Source organism: Manacus candei, unplaced genomic scaffold (genome assembly GCF_025592945.1).
Source record: "Manacus candei isolate 608988 ecotype Guabito, Panama unplaced genomic scaffold, ASM2559294v1 h1tg000065l, whole genome shotgun sequence".
NCBI classification, from domain to species: Eukaryota; Metazoa; Chordata; class Aves; order Passeriformes; family Pipridae; genus Manacus; species Manacus candei.
The window spans coordinates 11,844,702-11,862,768 of NW_026138113.1; the positions used below are offsets into that span (position 1 = coordinate 11,844,702).

Consider the following 18,067-nt stretch of genomic DNA (forward strand, 5'->3'; position numbering starts at 1 on the left):
GAGAGAAAGAAAGAGAGAGAAAGAGAAAGATATTACAATTTCCACGTTGTGCTTTTTGCCCTAAGTGTACCTTATCTACTTTTACCTCTGAATTTGGACAACAAAAATCAACTAAAATACTTTCTGCTCTTATTAAATTGTCTTTAACAAGATTTGGCTTCTCAGTGCTGCGACTTGTCTGAAACACTACATGGACTTTTATTTCAGTTAAGATAACTTTTACTTGGAATGAAACCACAGTATTCCTATAAAAATATAGGCTATGATGTGTTCATTACTATGTCTCTCAATTTCAATAAAGGTGAGGTATAGAAGGAGGAAATTTTTATTCAATAGTTTTGAATTAGTAGCAGCATTTTACATGTCATGAGTATCTGGACATTTGTTTGTGTTAAAGAAAACATTAAATACAGGTAACTATAATCAAATCCTATTAAAACAAATGGCACTCTTCACCTGACCCAAGGGTTTTGTATTCCTTTAGTTTAGTATTCAATAATTCTCTAATTCAATAACAAGTGAACAGGGTACCTCAGTCCCTGTGTAGATTTAAGGCAAAAGAAATCCCTATCTGGCTTTCTAATTATTTATAAGTTTGTTGCTTAAACAAAGCCACATACAGATAAGGGAAGGCAGAAAAACATTCAAAACATTAGAAATCCTAATAGGCACTTCTTTTCTCTGAAGATGTTTGCATAAATTCATTTTGGCTATTGTGATGCCTTTAGGGTGTTGACAGAGAAGAAAGAGAACCCTGAGAACAAGGGAGAATTTGTGCAAAGCAATAAAACAAGACTCATTCCTTTTGGAGGACTCAGAGAGGAGTATGCTTTAAACAGAGATACTACAGCTAGTTTTAGATCTCCACAGTCTTAATATAACAGGGAGGAATTTCTTTGAATTATTTTACTGACAAAGGTGAAACCATAACTAAAAATTACAGGAACACACTTACTTTAAACAGTGTTAGTAATGCAGATTTTGAGAATATAACCAGAAAGTAATATTTCAAAAGAACATTAAAACTACTTGATATAATAGCCACATATCCTATCCACATCCAATTTAGTCTGAAATACTCTGTAGAATCAAATAAAACTTACAAGCCCCACCTAGAAATCACGCAAGTGGTTCATATATACACAAATCTAACTTTCACAAGGAATATTTCTACTCTGTACGTTAGTTATTCCCTGTGACACTCTAGAGATAGAATGTGAGGCCAAGCAACTGGATAATATTTGAAAATCTATCCCGTCAAAGGAGCCATGCACAGTAAGACCACTGGGAAAACGTCTGTGCCAAAAATATGTCCATCAACATTAACATACAAACACAGGCAGAACGTGGAAGAAATTCCAAGATAAACAAGGTGACACAAAATGGTTGTGCCATGAAATCCTTTTGGGCAGAAGTTAGTAAAAAAGAATTATTTTTTCAAAAGCACTGCTTGTGATCAGCAATTTAATTCTGAATTAAGGACACCACTACTATAATGTTTACAGAGCACCAACCCCTTCTGTTCTTAGTTCATCTGGTAAGGTGCACTACACTCCTCTGAGGAGGGCACATTCTTCCTATTTTATAGCTGGGGACACAGAGGCAGAGTCAGTGATGAACCCAAGCCTACAGACCAACTCAAGCTCATAACTTTATGTTACATGGGCTTTGAAACCTCCCGTGTTGCAAGCTCTTGAAAATTAAGTGCATTATAAGCATAATCAGCAAAACACAAGGTAGTGCTGCCTACATTAAGGAACTGTCATGGTTTAACCCCAGCCAGCAACTAAGCACCCCACAGAGGATCACTCCCTTGCCAGCCTCCCTCCCGTGGGACTGGGGAGAGAACCAGAAGAGTAAAGTGAGAAAACTTGAGGGCTGAGATAAAGACAGTTTAACAGGCAAAGTAAAAGCCACACATACACACAAAGCAAACCCAGGAATTCACTGACCCCTTCCCAGGGCAGCAGGTATTCAGCACGGTCCCACCAGGTGTTCATGGTGACTTAGGAAGGCAAATACCATCACCCCAAACATCCCCCCCTCTCCTTGTTCCCCCAGCTCTGTACACTGAGCAGGATGCCATGGATGCTATGGATGCTATGGATGCTATGGATGCTATGGATGCTATGGAATATCCCCTGGGTCAGTGGGGTCACCTGTCCTGGTGTGTCCCCTCCCAGACCCGTGTGCACCCCCAGCCTGCTGCGTGGTGGGCTGAGGGACAGAGGAGGCCTTGACCTTGTGTGATCCCTGCTCGGCACTAACACAAACATCCCTGTTTTATCCACACTGTTTTCAGCACAAATCCACTACACAGCCCCATAGCAGCTACTCTGGAGAAAATTAACTCCATCCCAGCCAAAGCCAGCACAGTAACAACCTCTGAAATTGCCTGACCCATACATAACCAGATACTAACAGTAGATTACTTCAGAATTTTTCTTCTATTAATTCACTTCAAAACAATATCTGCTGACTTGTGATTTGACAGAATGGCTTTCTCATGAAACATGCCATTATAAAGTAGAAAATTAGGCACTACAGAAAAGATCTCTTGAGGACCAAGTATTGCAAAAATACATTCAGACTCTACACCAGAGGTCCTATATCTAAACTTTTAGGATATTACAGCTCATCTGTAAAAGTAAAGAATGCAATGAATCATTTAAGTCTTTCAGCAAGCTCCCCAAGCTAATACCCCACTACTAGGCTAGAAGTGAGTACCAGCTCAATACCTCAGCAAGACACAAACTAGCTGAAGAACACACTGCCAAACTTTCCCGCAGTGTATTGCTTTTATTGCAAATGTAGTTTGAAAGCCTGGTCTGAAGAATCTTGACAGTCACCAAGGAAATCACTCACATTGCTTCTTCCAGCACTTGCTGTCAGTAGATTGGCAATTACCACTTTCCTTAATGGGAAAAAAGGGGGGAAATTATGTCAACTGAGAGGCTCGTTTGTTTATAAGCAAAATTTGAATCCACAGCTCCACTTAAGAGGTAGTGAATGGAGGTCAGATCAAGCTTACTATAATTTCAATCATTTGATTTTATTAATGTAAGATATTCTTCTTATAAGATTATCAGCCCTGCACCACACAGAAACCATGCAAGTGAAAATGCAGGTTTATGGAGTTCCTCTGAGTAATTGGCATGAGAGATTCTCTGAGGAATATGCTCTGAAGGATTCCATTTTTGTGCAAGCAAACCAAATGCACAAGGAGTTATGGGAAAGGATTTGAGGCCACACTACTGTGCATTTTCTCCAAATAAATGGAATCTTTTTGTCCTGTATAGCAAAAAGTACAGAAAAGCTATCTGAAATTGCATGTGGTGTGCCTCTGCAAGTCTGAGTTCATTTCAGCTCCACCAAGGAAAGTTTTGAGCATCTGTGAAAACAGAATCTGAGATTGCATGAAAAGCATAAACCCAATTCCTGCCAGAAGGCCTTAAGTCGCCTTCAGAAGAAAAAGAAAATCTAAAAGGGGTAAAAAGAAGCAAAGCTGGATTTGCATGAGGAAAAAGAGACATTTAAATTCATTCTAAAGAAAGATGCAAAAACATTTTTATTTCTGACTTAGTCCTTATGTTTTTTGACATCTTCACTTTTTGGATAATTACAGCTTTTCCTACAGGGCTTTATGACAGTTTTATAAATGCTGTCCCTTTTTATGCAAGGAGAAAAGGTCGGAAAACAGCAAGAGTTTGTGAAGCAGTGATGTTCTTTTCCATGCATATTCCTGATGGTTTTAGTTTTTCTTGAGGCAGAGACACAAAGAAATGAAAAAGTGTGGCCAAAACTTTATTCCAAGTATTTTTTAAACACATACTTATTTTTCTTTACTAAAGGCCTTGCAGAAATCAAAAAAGTCACTGAAAATTTGATCCAATATTTTCCTTAAACAAAATTTAACAGGAAGAAACTTGTTTTTTGCAAGCCCACACCAATTTTCGAAAGGCATGGTTTCAATGGAGCAGCACTAACTGCCCAATGCTTGCTGGTACAGTGAGAAGGTGCAGATGAGTAAAGAGATGAGCAGAGCAGTTCACCATCCCTTGTAAAATTCAATCATATGTCACTACTTGCTCACTGAGGAGCTGATCCGGTACCCACTGGAGTAAAGACCAAATTTTTCATGGTTGAAAAAACAGTGCTATATAGTCATAAATAACTATTGCTTAAATGGAAGCTACAGTTCTAATACTGTAATAAAAGGGTTTTTAAAGCCATGCTTCCAATTCCAATTCTCAGAGTAGCAAGTCTCCAGACAGTGGAGTTCCAAGGTTTTAAATATTCTGTTTCTGAACAAAGACTAATAGAACTGTAGGGAACTCAGTGGATTTAAAACATAAATTCTTTTCTTTTTCCCCCAATGGATCAACTATAAGACCATAAGACCACCAAATGGGATTTGCAAATAATAAAAGGTTTGTTTCTGATGAAAACTACTCCCTTTACATGTAGTAGACACCTGCAGTTACAATGAAGTGATGACTTCAAATGCCTTTAAGATAACATCAGAAGTGGAAATAAAGACTGAAATTAATTGACTTGTCACAGGTAAAATATTTATTAATAAGCAACTCAGACAAACACAAAAGACTGAGACTTAGAGGCTAACTAGTAGAGTTGCACATTCTACTCTAATTTAAAAATAAGTCTTTACACATAGAGTATAACCTGTATGCATCCTCAGCTAAAACCCAACAAGATATAAAGTAGCTCAGTAAGGAGTCCACATCTGAAGCAAGAGTTGCATCCCAGATGAAACAAAGAGCCAGACAGGTAAAGGCCTGTATGGGCACAATTTTCTACAGTCCTGGGGTCTAATCAGCACTGGAGCAGAGGCAGCAAAACAACACTGAATTCCACTGTGGAAGCCACACACCCAGTCCGTGGTGTGGGCAGGAAATAGCTCCACCTGTCAGACCCTGTCTCTGAAGGGTCTGAGGGGCAGATTTTTTCAGAGCTCCTTTAGCCAGTGCATAACAGAGAATAAATTGTATATCACTGTATGCAAGGTACTGAGTGAACCATGGTTGTATTGAAATGCTCTGAACAACAATTGTCATAGAAAAGTTATCAGTGAAATCAGGCACATTCACACACTTTCATCAGCTAAATAAAAGTTCCACTCCTAGCTAACCATATTCACCAATTGGCTACTCACTGTTTGTATGCACTGACTTACAAAATCAGATGATTCAATTGTCATAGCAACTGTATCCCAAATTTGAATTGTCAAGGTAGATGCAAACAATTCCATCTCTCAATTCATAGAGCCCCCCCTTGGGCTGATGCACCAATCTACACTGGGGTACTAGAAAAGTCAGCAAGTGCTATTATGTGTGAATGAAAAATGCAGGTGTGCCCACAACATGGCAGTGGCAGAGGGATTCTCATTTCAGGTACCACTGGTGGTTCAGAGTGACAGAGAGAGGCAGCTACACTAGAGCCCTCTGGTTCCTGCAGCAGAAGAAGGAGCACAGGTGGGAAACAGGGAATAGTGACCAAATGGAGAATACCTGCCTTTTCTCCCTGCCATAGCAGGTGTGATCCCTTTAGAGGACCAGTGTAGCTCATCCAGGTGTGTAGATGAAGAGAACAGTCACCAATCCCCACAGAGGGCTGTTTCTCTCTTCCCACCTCTCAGGTACACTGCCACACCACTGCTGCAGCTTCTTTGTTCCTTCCCTGCCAGCTCCCATGTTTCAGTGTTGTGCAGAGGAGGGGAAGGAAAATGCAGTGACCTGGCAGAGGCAGTGACTAGGAGAGTGAACACATGAGCCATGTGGAGAGATGAAAGCCATTTCCTTCAGCAGCAGCTCCCTGTGCTCCCTGACCCTAAAATAGTTGCAGTCAGCTGGGGGTAGCAAAATAATGCTAGAATGGAGATGAAGAGTTGTGCTGGGAAGTGTGTAGGGGGAGAGGCAGCAAAGGCCTCCCTCCAATGCCAATAGCAAGCTGCAAATGGATCAGATTCTGGGATATCCAGTTTGTAATTATAAGAGTTGTGAGCAGCAGTTAACAAAGCAAATGTCCTCCAAATCCCACTCCTGCTGAATTGCCTGACAACGCTCACATGCTCTTTGTTAAGATCAACCCATATGTCCTATAAACACCTGAACCTACCAGACAGACACACACCATGTGAAGTATTAAGTGCCCTCTGCAAGGCATGTTCATTTTAGACTTTCCAGGTGACCCACTCCCAGTTTTCATTGTCATTTACATAGCCAAGGAGAAAACATGAACATAAAACTGCCACTGATGGGGAAATTCTGAGTTCCAGAAGTTTGAGAACATCTTAAAATGGCCTGCACCTACCTTTAAAAAATATCAAGCTCACTAGAACTCAAGACAAGCACTTTGACTCTTCCTACCTGGGTTGCCAGCTCAGGACAAGTCCTGGGTGCCACATAATGTTACCTGAATCCTGGAAGTTGTTAGCACTCGGTTTTTGAGCAGATCCATTTCCCCCTTATTCTTACTGATATGAAATTCAATTCAAAACACTATTCTTATGCAAGCAAATTGTTCTACCCATCAGTCACTAAAATCTGGCTGAAGGAGTGCAAGTGAGCTCCTTAACAAGAAACAGAAAACCCTCCACAAAGAAGCAGAGTAGAGCCAGTGAGAAATGGCTAACAGCAAATCACCACTACTCTTCAGTAGCTCAGGGATAAAAGGCCTGGCAAAGAGCTCAACCCCTTACACCTCACTTTCCAAGAACTGCTTGTTTCTCACAGGTCAGGAATCAAAGTCTGCCCACTTATCACCCCTTCTGCACCAAGTTTTGTAGGTAGGTTGTAGGCATTACTCCTTTTTTTTAATGATCCATATTGATCTCTTATTCTAAGAAGATGTGTCAATAATTAACTGTGAGAACAGGAGAAAAGGAAACTTTATCAGTTCCAGCTAATTGATTGTAACATAATAATATACAACATGTGGATAGACATCTGTGTCATTTGATCTACAGTCAATCTATCAAAGCAGTGAACTTCAGCACTCAGGGGCACGTCTGTGTAGATCTACCTTTTAAATTTTGCCTGCAGCCTTCTCTCTCTCCGTTTTAATGCTTTCTTTCCAAAGAAACATCTCTACAGAGTGACATGAAAGCAGTCAAAAATTCTACCTGTATTACTTTGTCTCCCCTCCAATAGAAAGACCACTGAAGTTTTCATGTCCTACCTGCACAATGTCCTGAAACATTTCTGGGGTTCTAGGTGATCTATTCTAACTAGATACATGAAGTCAAATGACATTAAGTGCTTGCTTGAAATTCACTGAAACTCCTCTGGTTACCTGAATAGTTCTCACAGGCTACTAAATATAAATGCAGTGCTATATTTTAAACCTTAGCTTTTACTTTTTAATAAATCTGAAAAAGTGTAATGTCCTTGCCAAAGTCATGCTACGAAGGCAATATGCAAATATTAAATATGAGAATGAAGAATAACTGAAAGGTATTAAGTAGAAATTGCAAGTAACTGCTGACAGTGCCTGAAAGCTAATGATGCTAATTAACAGTATTCCCAGGGATAGGTCCACAGAAGGAATGGGGAATGCACAGGCTTGACTTTTCCGCCTTCTTAATTTATATTCGATAAGAATTCTATAGAGTCAGAAAATGGCAAGTTCTAATTAGTAAGGCTAAATAGCAAAGAAGACAAAGTAAACAAGTAGTCATACCTTCCTCATAATAAATTCACAAACAGCTCTTCCTATTCTTTCAATTAAGTTTGAATACAAAGGGACCCTTTCCTTTATCAGGTACCACAGAAACAGCCCAAGTTAAGTCACAGGATTATTTAGACAAGGAGATGGATTCAGTGTATATTAGAACATCAGATCATTTTGAAAAAACAGAGTAGTATGTGTTTTTCTCTAAGGGTTCATACACTTGTGCCATTAGCATGTTGCAAGTCAAAGAAGTATCAGGGTTTCCAAATTCCAATTAATAAAATAAACTATTCTTCGAACAACTTCCAATCTCAACAACACAGCAGAGGACAGGTAACAGAAAGCCTCTTCACAAAGTCTGGATGTAAATTTATAATTTTTTGGACAGAACCAACACCACAGTTTCAGGCAATACTCAGCTACCAACATCACCACAGCTATGCAGGACTTACTAGGATGACACAGCAACACTTTAACTGGGCTTAGATTCAAAAGGAGTTTATCTCTAAAATGCCTCCATTTCTGTTTCTACTTCTCTCCTTGGTTTCACCTTGATGAATCAAAAAATTTGCAAGGCAAACCATATGGAAACAATTATTTCTCACAGGAAGCTGTGTTTAGAATAACAGAAAAATAAACAGAGGTGTCAGGAGATGGTATTTCTAACTAGTACACAACACAAATGTACAGCAACACAGGCATAAGGCAGGTTGTCCAAAAGACACAAAGCCTTTATGAGGGGGAAACAACAGCAGGAAGACAGCCTGGGTGTTTTGTCTGGGAAACACAGTGTAGGTATAAACACTGTACTCAGGTGGCACCCATATTTAGAAACAGTGGGTACCCAGCTTGTACTCTGATCTTTTACTCCAAAAATTACTTACTGGAAAAGGCAAAGAAAGCCATGTGTAGGATAGCCTAAGTTAAAATGTCAAGAGGGACACTGCACCAAGAGCCTTGGCTACAAGGGAGTTAACTGGGGAATGAAGGGGGAAGCAGTGACACCGTGGCAGCAGCCACAGCACTGTGCTGCAGAATGATGGCTCTGTGCAATTCTGCTTGATCCAGGCTCACAGGATTGGCTCCTGGGACCACAAACCAACTGGGAATACCAAGTTTTTGACACTATGAAAGTCCTCACTTGGCAGACATTAAAAGTCACTTAATGTGTGTACTGATCTCTACTTTGGCTCCCCAAATTATGATTTTTTCTTGTTCAAACTGATGGATGAACCGAACGTTTTTAATTATTTCCAGGGTATGCCCTTCAGAATTGCATTGCCTTCCCCACATACAGTACTTCTGTCCAGAGACTCCCTTGCTTCATTAAGATGGAAAGTCATTTCAGTTACAAAAAGCCAGAGTAATCGTGTTTTAATCAACTGAAGTGCACACAAGCTGCTACCATCATAGGCACCCATCATAGACACAAGTGCAGCAGCACGAGGCTGCAGTGCCTGCTGCCTGTGGGATGGTGGAACCACAGATTAGCCTGGTTTAGAAGTGACACCCATGGCTCCACTGAGCTCCAAAATCTGCCCCTCTGAAGCTGACTGGGATTGAAAAGCACAGGATCAATAGAAAGTAATTGTGTGTTAGCACAAAATGAGCACAGGAGAGGGGAAAACAAGGCTATCTTTCTGGGAAGTACTCTGCTTCCCCACAACTGCTTTAGAATAAGCCACGAGTCAGAGTTCAAACTCCCTCAAATAGATTGCATTAAACTATTAGAAATTGCATGCTTGGTAGTGGTAGGATCGAAACAAAAAGCTAAGAACCCAGGAAAAATGTGTTACCTGATTTACAAGAGGAACTCACCCATGAAAGAAGGCTCAAAGAGAACAAAAAACCCCAACCCTTGGCAGCTTGGTGAACTTCTTATGACTTCCCAAAATAGGGGGGAAAGGAAGATCTTTATCAGAGAGTCACACTTAACTCCTCAGAGCTCCAGAGGGCTTTGGAGCCTGGGAAGCAGCCACAGAAACATTCCCTCTTTTCCGCTCTGTGCAGAGGAAATAACCCTCAAACCTGCCTTTGACAAGGGGGTGTATCATTAAAGCAAAGCATTCCCTGTAGGAGTTTACCCACCTGTGGGAGGTGACCCCACACACCCACAGCCTCACTGGGGAGAAATCAGATTATACAGATTCACTGGACAGCTTTGCTTCTTTCCTGATGCAGTTTCAGATGTGCCACTGCTTTGCTAACCCTTCTTTACTTGGCCTCATTAATTCATCTGTATTAAAATGAGATCCTGGGTGTGTAGCTTTGATGGAACTTTTGACAGCATTTTTCCTAATGAAATAAACTACAGATTTAAGGTAGAAAAAGGATATGGACATAGCATATAATTAAAACATACACACATGTAAGGTCTGTTTTATTAATAAGGCCTCAATTTTTTTAGAAAATGCTTTCATTTTAGAGGTTCTTATATTTCAAAAGTATTCCAAATGTGTACACTACATCTGTATTTTAAATGTAAGTAAAACCAAATCATTTACAAGGTAGCAATCTTCAAAATAAATAAGTTTCTTTAACGAGTAATTGAATTCTTATCTGTAAGCAAGGGGACACCAGAGTAAGTTAGGATCAGATGATCACATATGGGCATGTCCTTTATACTGTCCAAGCTAAGAGATCATTTTAAATTACACCAAAACAAACAAACAAACAAACAAACAAAAACACAAAACAAACAAAACAAACTCCACACCTCGAAAAGAACTATCTGACCAGTATTTTGGGAAAAATCATTTTCAAACTAGACTTTTTTCATGCTTGTCAGAATTCTGAGTACTGACCTATTACTCATTCTGCAATTAAGTACATGTTATTGCCTCTGAGTAAAGATCTAACACTGGGGCATGTGTGGATAGGACATGACACATGAAGTGACAGAAACAGCCCTTCCAGAGGACGTCTCACAAATCCAGTCAGATGAAGCAAACAAGTGCACACTGTGTAGAGAAGCCCCGTAAGGGATGAGTTGCAGATGCAGACTTGAAGTTATCATTTTTATTAAAAAATATTTCAGCTGTAGTTGAGTCTCAAAGTGGAGAAAAACACCAGAGGCAAAACAAAATTAGGTCTTGAAGCAGAGACAGAGGAGAAGGCGGAGAGGTAAAACTGTATAACGTTACACGAGGAGGATAAAGGCCATTTTATTGTGCTGCTGGTAGCATTTGGAAAAGAAAAAAAAGAAAGAAAAGCTCACAGTGGGTTTCACTACATGGTAGGACTGGATGGAGCATGAAGCTCGTATTTCATGAAAAACAAAAGCAGATACAAAATACAGGCCAGGCTCAGGCCTGGAAAATCATGGTCACACAAGGGGAGGAGAACTTAAACCACACACAACTGATAGAAGGATTCTGTCTCTCAGCTCTTCCCTCTGTGTTTGAGCAGCCCTGAGATATTGGTCATCACCATGTCTGGCACCAAACATTTCTGAATCAGTGCCCTCAACTGGGTGCAGCAGACACCAGTGGTTTATTTAAGGCCAGAAATATTCCCATTTTGGCAATAGCATCGTGGTAAGAAACATGGATAGTAAAGACATTCCATAACATTAAATTTGGATTTTGATTAGTATAGTAGATCTGTGCAATCTAACTTCCCCAAGTTCACTGCACTTAAGAGAGTTTTTTCATGTAGATTTAAATTTGAAGTGACAGACTGTATCATGAGAAAGACAGCTAAAAGGAGCCAAATTTAGATGTCACAAATTCAGAAAACATTGAAGAGATTGGCAAGTGCTTCTCCAAACATTTACATTAAGCATGAATTATTGTTCTGATTACATCTTAAAGCCAGTAAATGAAAAAAACATCTTTTTAAATGGTTACTCATCTCCTACTAGCATTTTTTTTATTTTTTTTTTAAAGCACTGCATATCAGTAGAAAATATTAATCTCTCAAATAAGTTACCTCTATGAAACACTACTACAAAAACATAATTAGTCAAAATTAACCACAAAATAGCTGGGTCTCATGCCTGCTCTTTGCAGTTTTGTGGGATTTTTTTAACAATTCTTAGTCATGGCAGAAACATACCAAATTTAACATATTTTGCACAGAGTGTGTGGGTTTGCTACAAGGTATCACAGTTCCCCTTAAGTCAGGACAAATGACCACAACTGGAAAAAGCTAACCCTGACTTTTACAGTATAATTTGGACATAGCAAGTGCTCCAATATTTGTATCTGATTCCATCCAAGGTACTTGCTGCCTTCTGATAAGTCTTTCCTCACCTATGTTTCCAACTGTTAAAAGCTCAAAATGCTTCTGGAAAGGGAACAGAATTGTAGAACTTCCCCATCTTATGAGTTAAGCAACTACTCCAGTGAATTAATGATGCCTTAGAGCAAAGGCCAAGCAGCTCAAATGGCTTAAAATTATGCCCTTATGGTTAGCAGGACAGAAGAGGTTACATCTGCTGAAAAATACAATATTCTCATGGTATAAACAGATCACCCACACTCTAATATCAATGCTTTCAGAGTGCTGTGCTCAGGTTTTGCTGGGTTTTTTGGACAGCAGTTTCCTGTCCTGCATTGCTCTGTAGCATATGACACAACAGAAGAATAAATGTGGGTTTTTCAACTGATCACATCAGGAACTGGATAACATCTCAGCAGCATCTGCTAAAGTCTGGTGCAAAAGCATCAGTTTGAATCCTCCAGAACCCACAGAAGGATGCTAAAGGCCAGCTCTGTTTCTATTTAGTATATACCTTCCTACTTTAATTTGCAGCTGAACACTTCTGAGAAGCAGGTAGGAGAAGGCTTAAGACTCCTTCTGTAAGATGTCTAGAACTCATTTCTGATAAAGTAAAAATAATATGCCCTTTACTTCTAGTAGGCATAGAATCACAATATCCCACACCACCTTCAGTTGAGTTTATTGCTAATAAGTTGCTGCAGTGGAGTTAAAGCTCAAACATAAACCAAAAGCGTCATGAACACTGTTAAATGAGCTCTTAGAGCACAGAAATAACCACAGCAATTTTACTTAGGCTCTACTACAAATACCAGTTTGTAGATCTGATTTAAAAGACAAAGCACAACTGATCACCTAAGCCACTTTAACTGCAATAAGGTGCAATGTGAACTATCCTGCAAGGTGCTTTCCTAGTACCACAAAAATCAACCTGATGGCTCTGAGCCATCCCAGTGGTGCTTTTACTTCATCCTGGATTTGTTACCTTTACCTGTAACAAGTCCAAAAGGCTGTGGATTCATCATGCAGACTTATTAAACTGAGGTTTTCAAGCAACAGTGACAGCAATGATAACAGTTTGATCAGTTGAAAAGCCCCAAACAAATTTCATAATTAAGTTGTGTTTTCCATTATGCATTCCTCTATTATAAAGTTATAGTTAGCAGAGGTTAGGAAGAGTAAAGAGATCCTACACACCTGCTAAAGCTGTCATCCAGGATTTTCACATCTTTATTATTCTATTTTCAGATAAACATCACTGTGAAAGCCAGAAGATTAGACAAAACACAATTTTGTACTGTTTGTCTCTCCAGAAGTCTGCAAACATTACCTCACTTGTACATAGCCCCACTGTGTGCTGCTGTGGTTTTACAGCAGAGGAGAGTGCTCCATGTTACCATGATTAATTACCATACTATCCAAAGTTGCAGGGGGAGAAACCATACATTTACTTTTGGCAAATACACAAAGAACAGCCTTTTTTTAGGGCTCTAACCTGGAACCATGGCTTTCTTGTTCTGCAACTGGCCTTTAAACTGGGGTTAAGCAATCACTTTTCTCCATCTCAGTTTCCCCATCTGTAAAAGGGACATAGAGAAAATCACTCCATTTCACAATTTTTATGACATCTGTAAATAAAGAGGCCTTCCAAGGAGTATTGTTACTATGAAATATACATTAAATACGATTCACCATTGGTCTGTTTATCATTGCATTAACAAAACTTATTCCTGTTTTCCTTTTAGCTACCAGAGGACACACTGGTATCAGTCTAGCAAAAAAAGAAACTAATGGGTTTTTTTATTTCTAAATAATTACTTTACTTTCTTTCTTTGTTTAGGGATAAAATATAACATGGGATTCCAGCAACCAAAAAAAGTAAGTTTTCAGAAGTACATAAGGAAAATTGTATCCATATTCCAAGTATGGAGTAGATAGAGATGGCTCAGATAAGGCCACTACACCAGAGATGAAGCACTGAAAAGGAAAGATGCATCAAAAGCTTTGCCATGAAATGCAAATTTTCCTTTTAAAATATGAATGTGATAAGCTACACAACTTTAGTTTTATGAGGTTTTTTTTCCTAGGCTGAATATTGCTAAAAGAGACTGTAAACTTTGCCTATAATAATATTCTGTATGCAATGGTACTGATGAAATGAATGTCTTGAGGTACCTAAAAACAGGCTCAAGAAGAATCCTGGTGAAATTCCCCCATCTAGTGGCTGTCGGCGCTGAACAGCTGCCACGATTTCGTAGTTAAAGGACAGGTACAAAATATGCAGAGGAAAACTGTGCAGCTGCCAGTTCTTCCCCAAATGCCACGGCCCGTGATCGACACCACCCCAGCTCTGCAGCTCCAGCCTGGCCTTCTGACACAAGGCATTCAAATCATGGCATTTGAGTTCCCCAAAAACTCTGGGTTCAGCATCATTAAAGGTCCACATTTCTAGGAAGTCTGAATTTGATAAGCTTGAAATATCAGCTGTGTCACGAGTAAACGTGGAATTGAATTACAACCACTCTGCAAAGGGTAATATTTAGAAATAGATCTGGTATTTACAGGCACATGCACTTTGGCTACCAGCAACAATGTCTGAAGATAAGAGCAGAGTACAACAATCACTCCCAACAACTGAATAGTGTCTTGCATGAGAAATTATCATGTCTGCACATCACATACCACCTTCACCACCACAGCCAGCACGAGAAACCTGGATTCTGCAACAGTACCCTAAAACTTGTGTTTAATACTGATCTGTTGTGCTTGAGTTTTGTATAAGTTATCAATTTAAGCAAGTCACCTACAAAATAACACTTTTTTTTTCTATTGTCACCAGTGCTTTTTGTGATGAGCATTGAACCTCTTTTCTGAGACTTGTTTAATGTCTGACCCTTAAACAAGAATGTGACAAGATATAACCTCCATGACAGCAAAAGTTTGTTACCTATAGCACTGGCTTTTTTTCAGCCAATAAAGACTTGTAAAATTGATTAAGATTTAATCTACCACCTTGAAAGAGCATGACCTTTCTAATCCCCATACTGTACGCCTTAAAATTTGCAAAATATCTTTTTTTAGGCCAGTTTTAAATACTACTGGGAAAAAATAAAGACTGAAAATCAAAAATTTAAATCTATAAAACCTCTAAATAACCACTAAGTCCTTGGGTCAGCAATAAGCATTCTGCAACTACATCTGCTCCTCTGTTGAAATACTCCCTGGTGGTTCACATGCCACTCTGCTCCCAGGTGTCCTCAACACAGGGATGACATGTACTTAAACAGTGTCCAGAACCTAATTTTAGTCTTAAAGGCATAGACTATACAGGATTTAATTCGGCTGCTTTGAGAAGCAGAAAGTAATGGAGCACATCTGGGCTTTGAGCCAAAAGAAGTATTAACCAGCAAGATCCCCCTAATGAAAAAGAGCAGGTCCCAGAAACCCTTATCCATAGACCTGCTTTACTTACTCAGCTTTCACTTGCCTAATCCCAGCCAAGCTTCATTCCCACCCCTTATTGCCTCTCATCAAGTCTCAGCTGCTCTGCTCCCAGGCTCATCTCCCTCAAGGCTCCCTTTGGGGTGCCCTTCATGCTGCCCTCACAAAACCCACTTCCTGCATGCCAACCCTCCAAGTTCTCACTGCAGTCCTTTCTGCTTCCCTCTGCCTACTCTTCCTCCCTCTACATCTTCACTCCACCTTACCAGCTCTGCAAACCTCCTCCCTTCCCTGTCAGGCTTCACTCTGCAAAACTGCCTTCACTGCAAAGATTAACTACTGAAGTGGGGGGGTCAGGGTGGGAAACACAAACAAAAAACCCCTTTGATTTGTGTGACAACAGGAGCAACTAAACAAGTCCTCAAAATACTCAGATACCTTTTGAAGAAATTTCAAGGACAACTTACCTAAGACAAAAGTATCTATGAAAGTCTGGGTGCGCCACCTAAAACACAGTTAAATCCAATTCTGAACTGGAAATTACCAGTTCGGGTTCATCTCAGCCTTTGAGTTCCATGTAAGCACAGAACAGGGTGACAAGAGCAGAGCCCCTACCACACTGCAGGCACAGTGCTGAGGGTTTGTGGCAATGCATTTTGTTGCACAGTTCTGCTGAACTCAGAGTGTATGAAAGATCCACGTGAAGTTGTGCAAGCTGTTAATGGTGACAGTCTCTCGTTTACTAACATCTTTAATCTCTTTTTCCTCATCAGGACTGTGTTTCCAGCAATAACCAGGATAGAAGATTAAGAAAAAATACTGCAGACGGAGCAGCACCAGTAAAGCAGAGCGACTCATTAGAGCCATCTGAAAGTGTGCCCACCAAGCTTCAAAGCACAGACAGAAGGCAAAGCAGCATCATGTTTGCTATGAAAGATCAACAGAAAGGTGAAGAAACTGATGCCATCAGGCTCCATAAACGCAGGAGGAGGTTTATAATTAAAAAGAGCCCAATTCTGATTTCCATGAACAGCTCTGTTCTCAACCTGCCCACACTCAAATCCGAGGACAGAAACAACAAGTGGAAAAGTCTCTATCAGATCCAAGGAGAAAGGAAGCGGATTATGAGGGAAACTTGTTCAAAATACAAGAGTAATAACAGAAGAATAATCACTCCTTATCATGTCTCTAGGATATTTGTAGAAGATAAATACAGAGTTTTATACTGTGAAGTACCAAAAGCTGGCTGCTCTAACTGGAAACGGGTGCTCATGGTGCTTAATGGCCTGGCTTCTTCCACAAAAGATATCCAGCACAACACCGTGCACTACGGGAACTACCTGAAAAGGCTGGATGGGTTTGATCACAAGGGAATTTATCACAGGCTCAACACTTACACAAAGATGCTGTTTATTCGTGAACCTTTCGAAAAGCTGGTATCTGCATTTCGGGACAAGTTTGAGCATCCAAACAACTACTACCACCCGGTGTTTGGGAAAGCCATCATTTCCAGATACCGGGTCAACGCCACCAAAGAAGCATTAAGGACAGGCTCTGGAGTCAAGTTTAAGGAGTTCATTCAATATCTCCTGGATGTACATAGGCCAGTGGGTATGGATATACACTGGGATCATGTCAACAGGCTTTGCAGCCCGTGTTTAATAGACTACGACTTCGTGGGGAAATTCGAAAGTATGGAAGAAGACGCAAACTTTTTCTTGCACTTAATTGGTGCTCCACGAAATTTAACTTTCCCCAAGTTTAAAGATCGGCACTCCAATGAAGAAAGAACTACCACTAAAATTACACAACAGTATTTTGCACAGCTTTCTCCTGCCCAACGACAACAAAGCTACGACTTCTACTATATGGATTACTTGATGTTTAACTACTCAAAACCTTTTGAAGACTTATATTGATTTGAGAGCTGGGACATTTCCACAGTCACATCAGTTGAATTGTATAACAAATCCAGGTGGTTTCTGTTTATATACACTTATGTGTTAGTGAACAATTGGTTGAAGAGCAGGAAAAAACACAAAATAGAACATAAACAGATGTTTACACCTTCACCTTAATTGCCTCCTTTTTCAAATCATATTTTTTCTATAATTTCTCCATACAAAATGTATGTACATATATATATATAATATGTTAGGGTGCCCAAATAAAGCACAGAATTTTCCATGCTGGCGTGGCCTGTGTTTGCACTGGGAGGACAGTTTCAAACCAGGGAAACACAGCTGGCAATCCCACAGTGGAGCCAGTATTTCAAGCCCTTTGCTGTTTAGAAAATAAGTCTGAAAGTGACGGAGTAGCAAGGAAAAAAATGCACTAAGTAATATTTACAGTTTGTTGAAATCTGCAAGGCATGAAGCCATACACTAAACAGGCACTATGTGTCTGAAGCTGGATGCTGATTCCTACTTCCTCATGCTCATAAGTTAGTTAGGGAGAAAAAGTCTAATCATACTCCCACTGTTCAAAAACACACTGGTGAAAACAACTAATACTTAATGACCATGTGAGAGCAGTATTAAACCAGATGTTGCAATTTGGAGTGAGGATGTGTTCTCCCCCTTCGATATCTCCCTTATGGCACATTCATCTGCAAAAAGATAAAATGCAGGCGAACATTTGCATCTTTATAAGTGTTATTAAAATTCTTTTAATCCTTTGCATTAACATAAATCTCTGGTTTAATCTTCATAGTCAC

At 39.8% G+C, this 18,067-nt stretch overlaps 1 protein-coding gene across 2 annotated transcripts in view; it reads left to right on the forward strand.

Moving 5' to 3' along the window:
* The window catches only part of CHST8 (carbohydrate sulfotransferase 8), a 174,508-nt gene extending 156,972 nt beyond the window's left edge, over positions 1-17,536 (forward strand). For both annotated transcript variants that reach the window (XM_051805992.1, XM_051805991.1), the window contains exons 3-4: positions 13,751-13,788; positions 16,125-17,536. In XM_051805992.1, the coding sequence (XP_051661952.1) occupies positions 13,751-13,788; positions 16,125-17,270 (1,184 nt within the window). In that variant the 3' untranslated portion in view covers positions 17,271-17,536. The remainder of the gene's footprint in view (positions 1-13,750; positions 13,789-16,124) is intronic.
* The last annotated feature ends 531 nt before the right edge of the window (positions 17,537-18,067 follow it).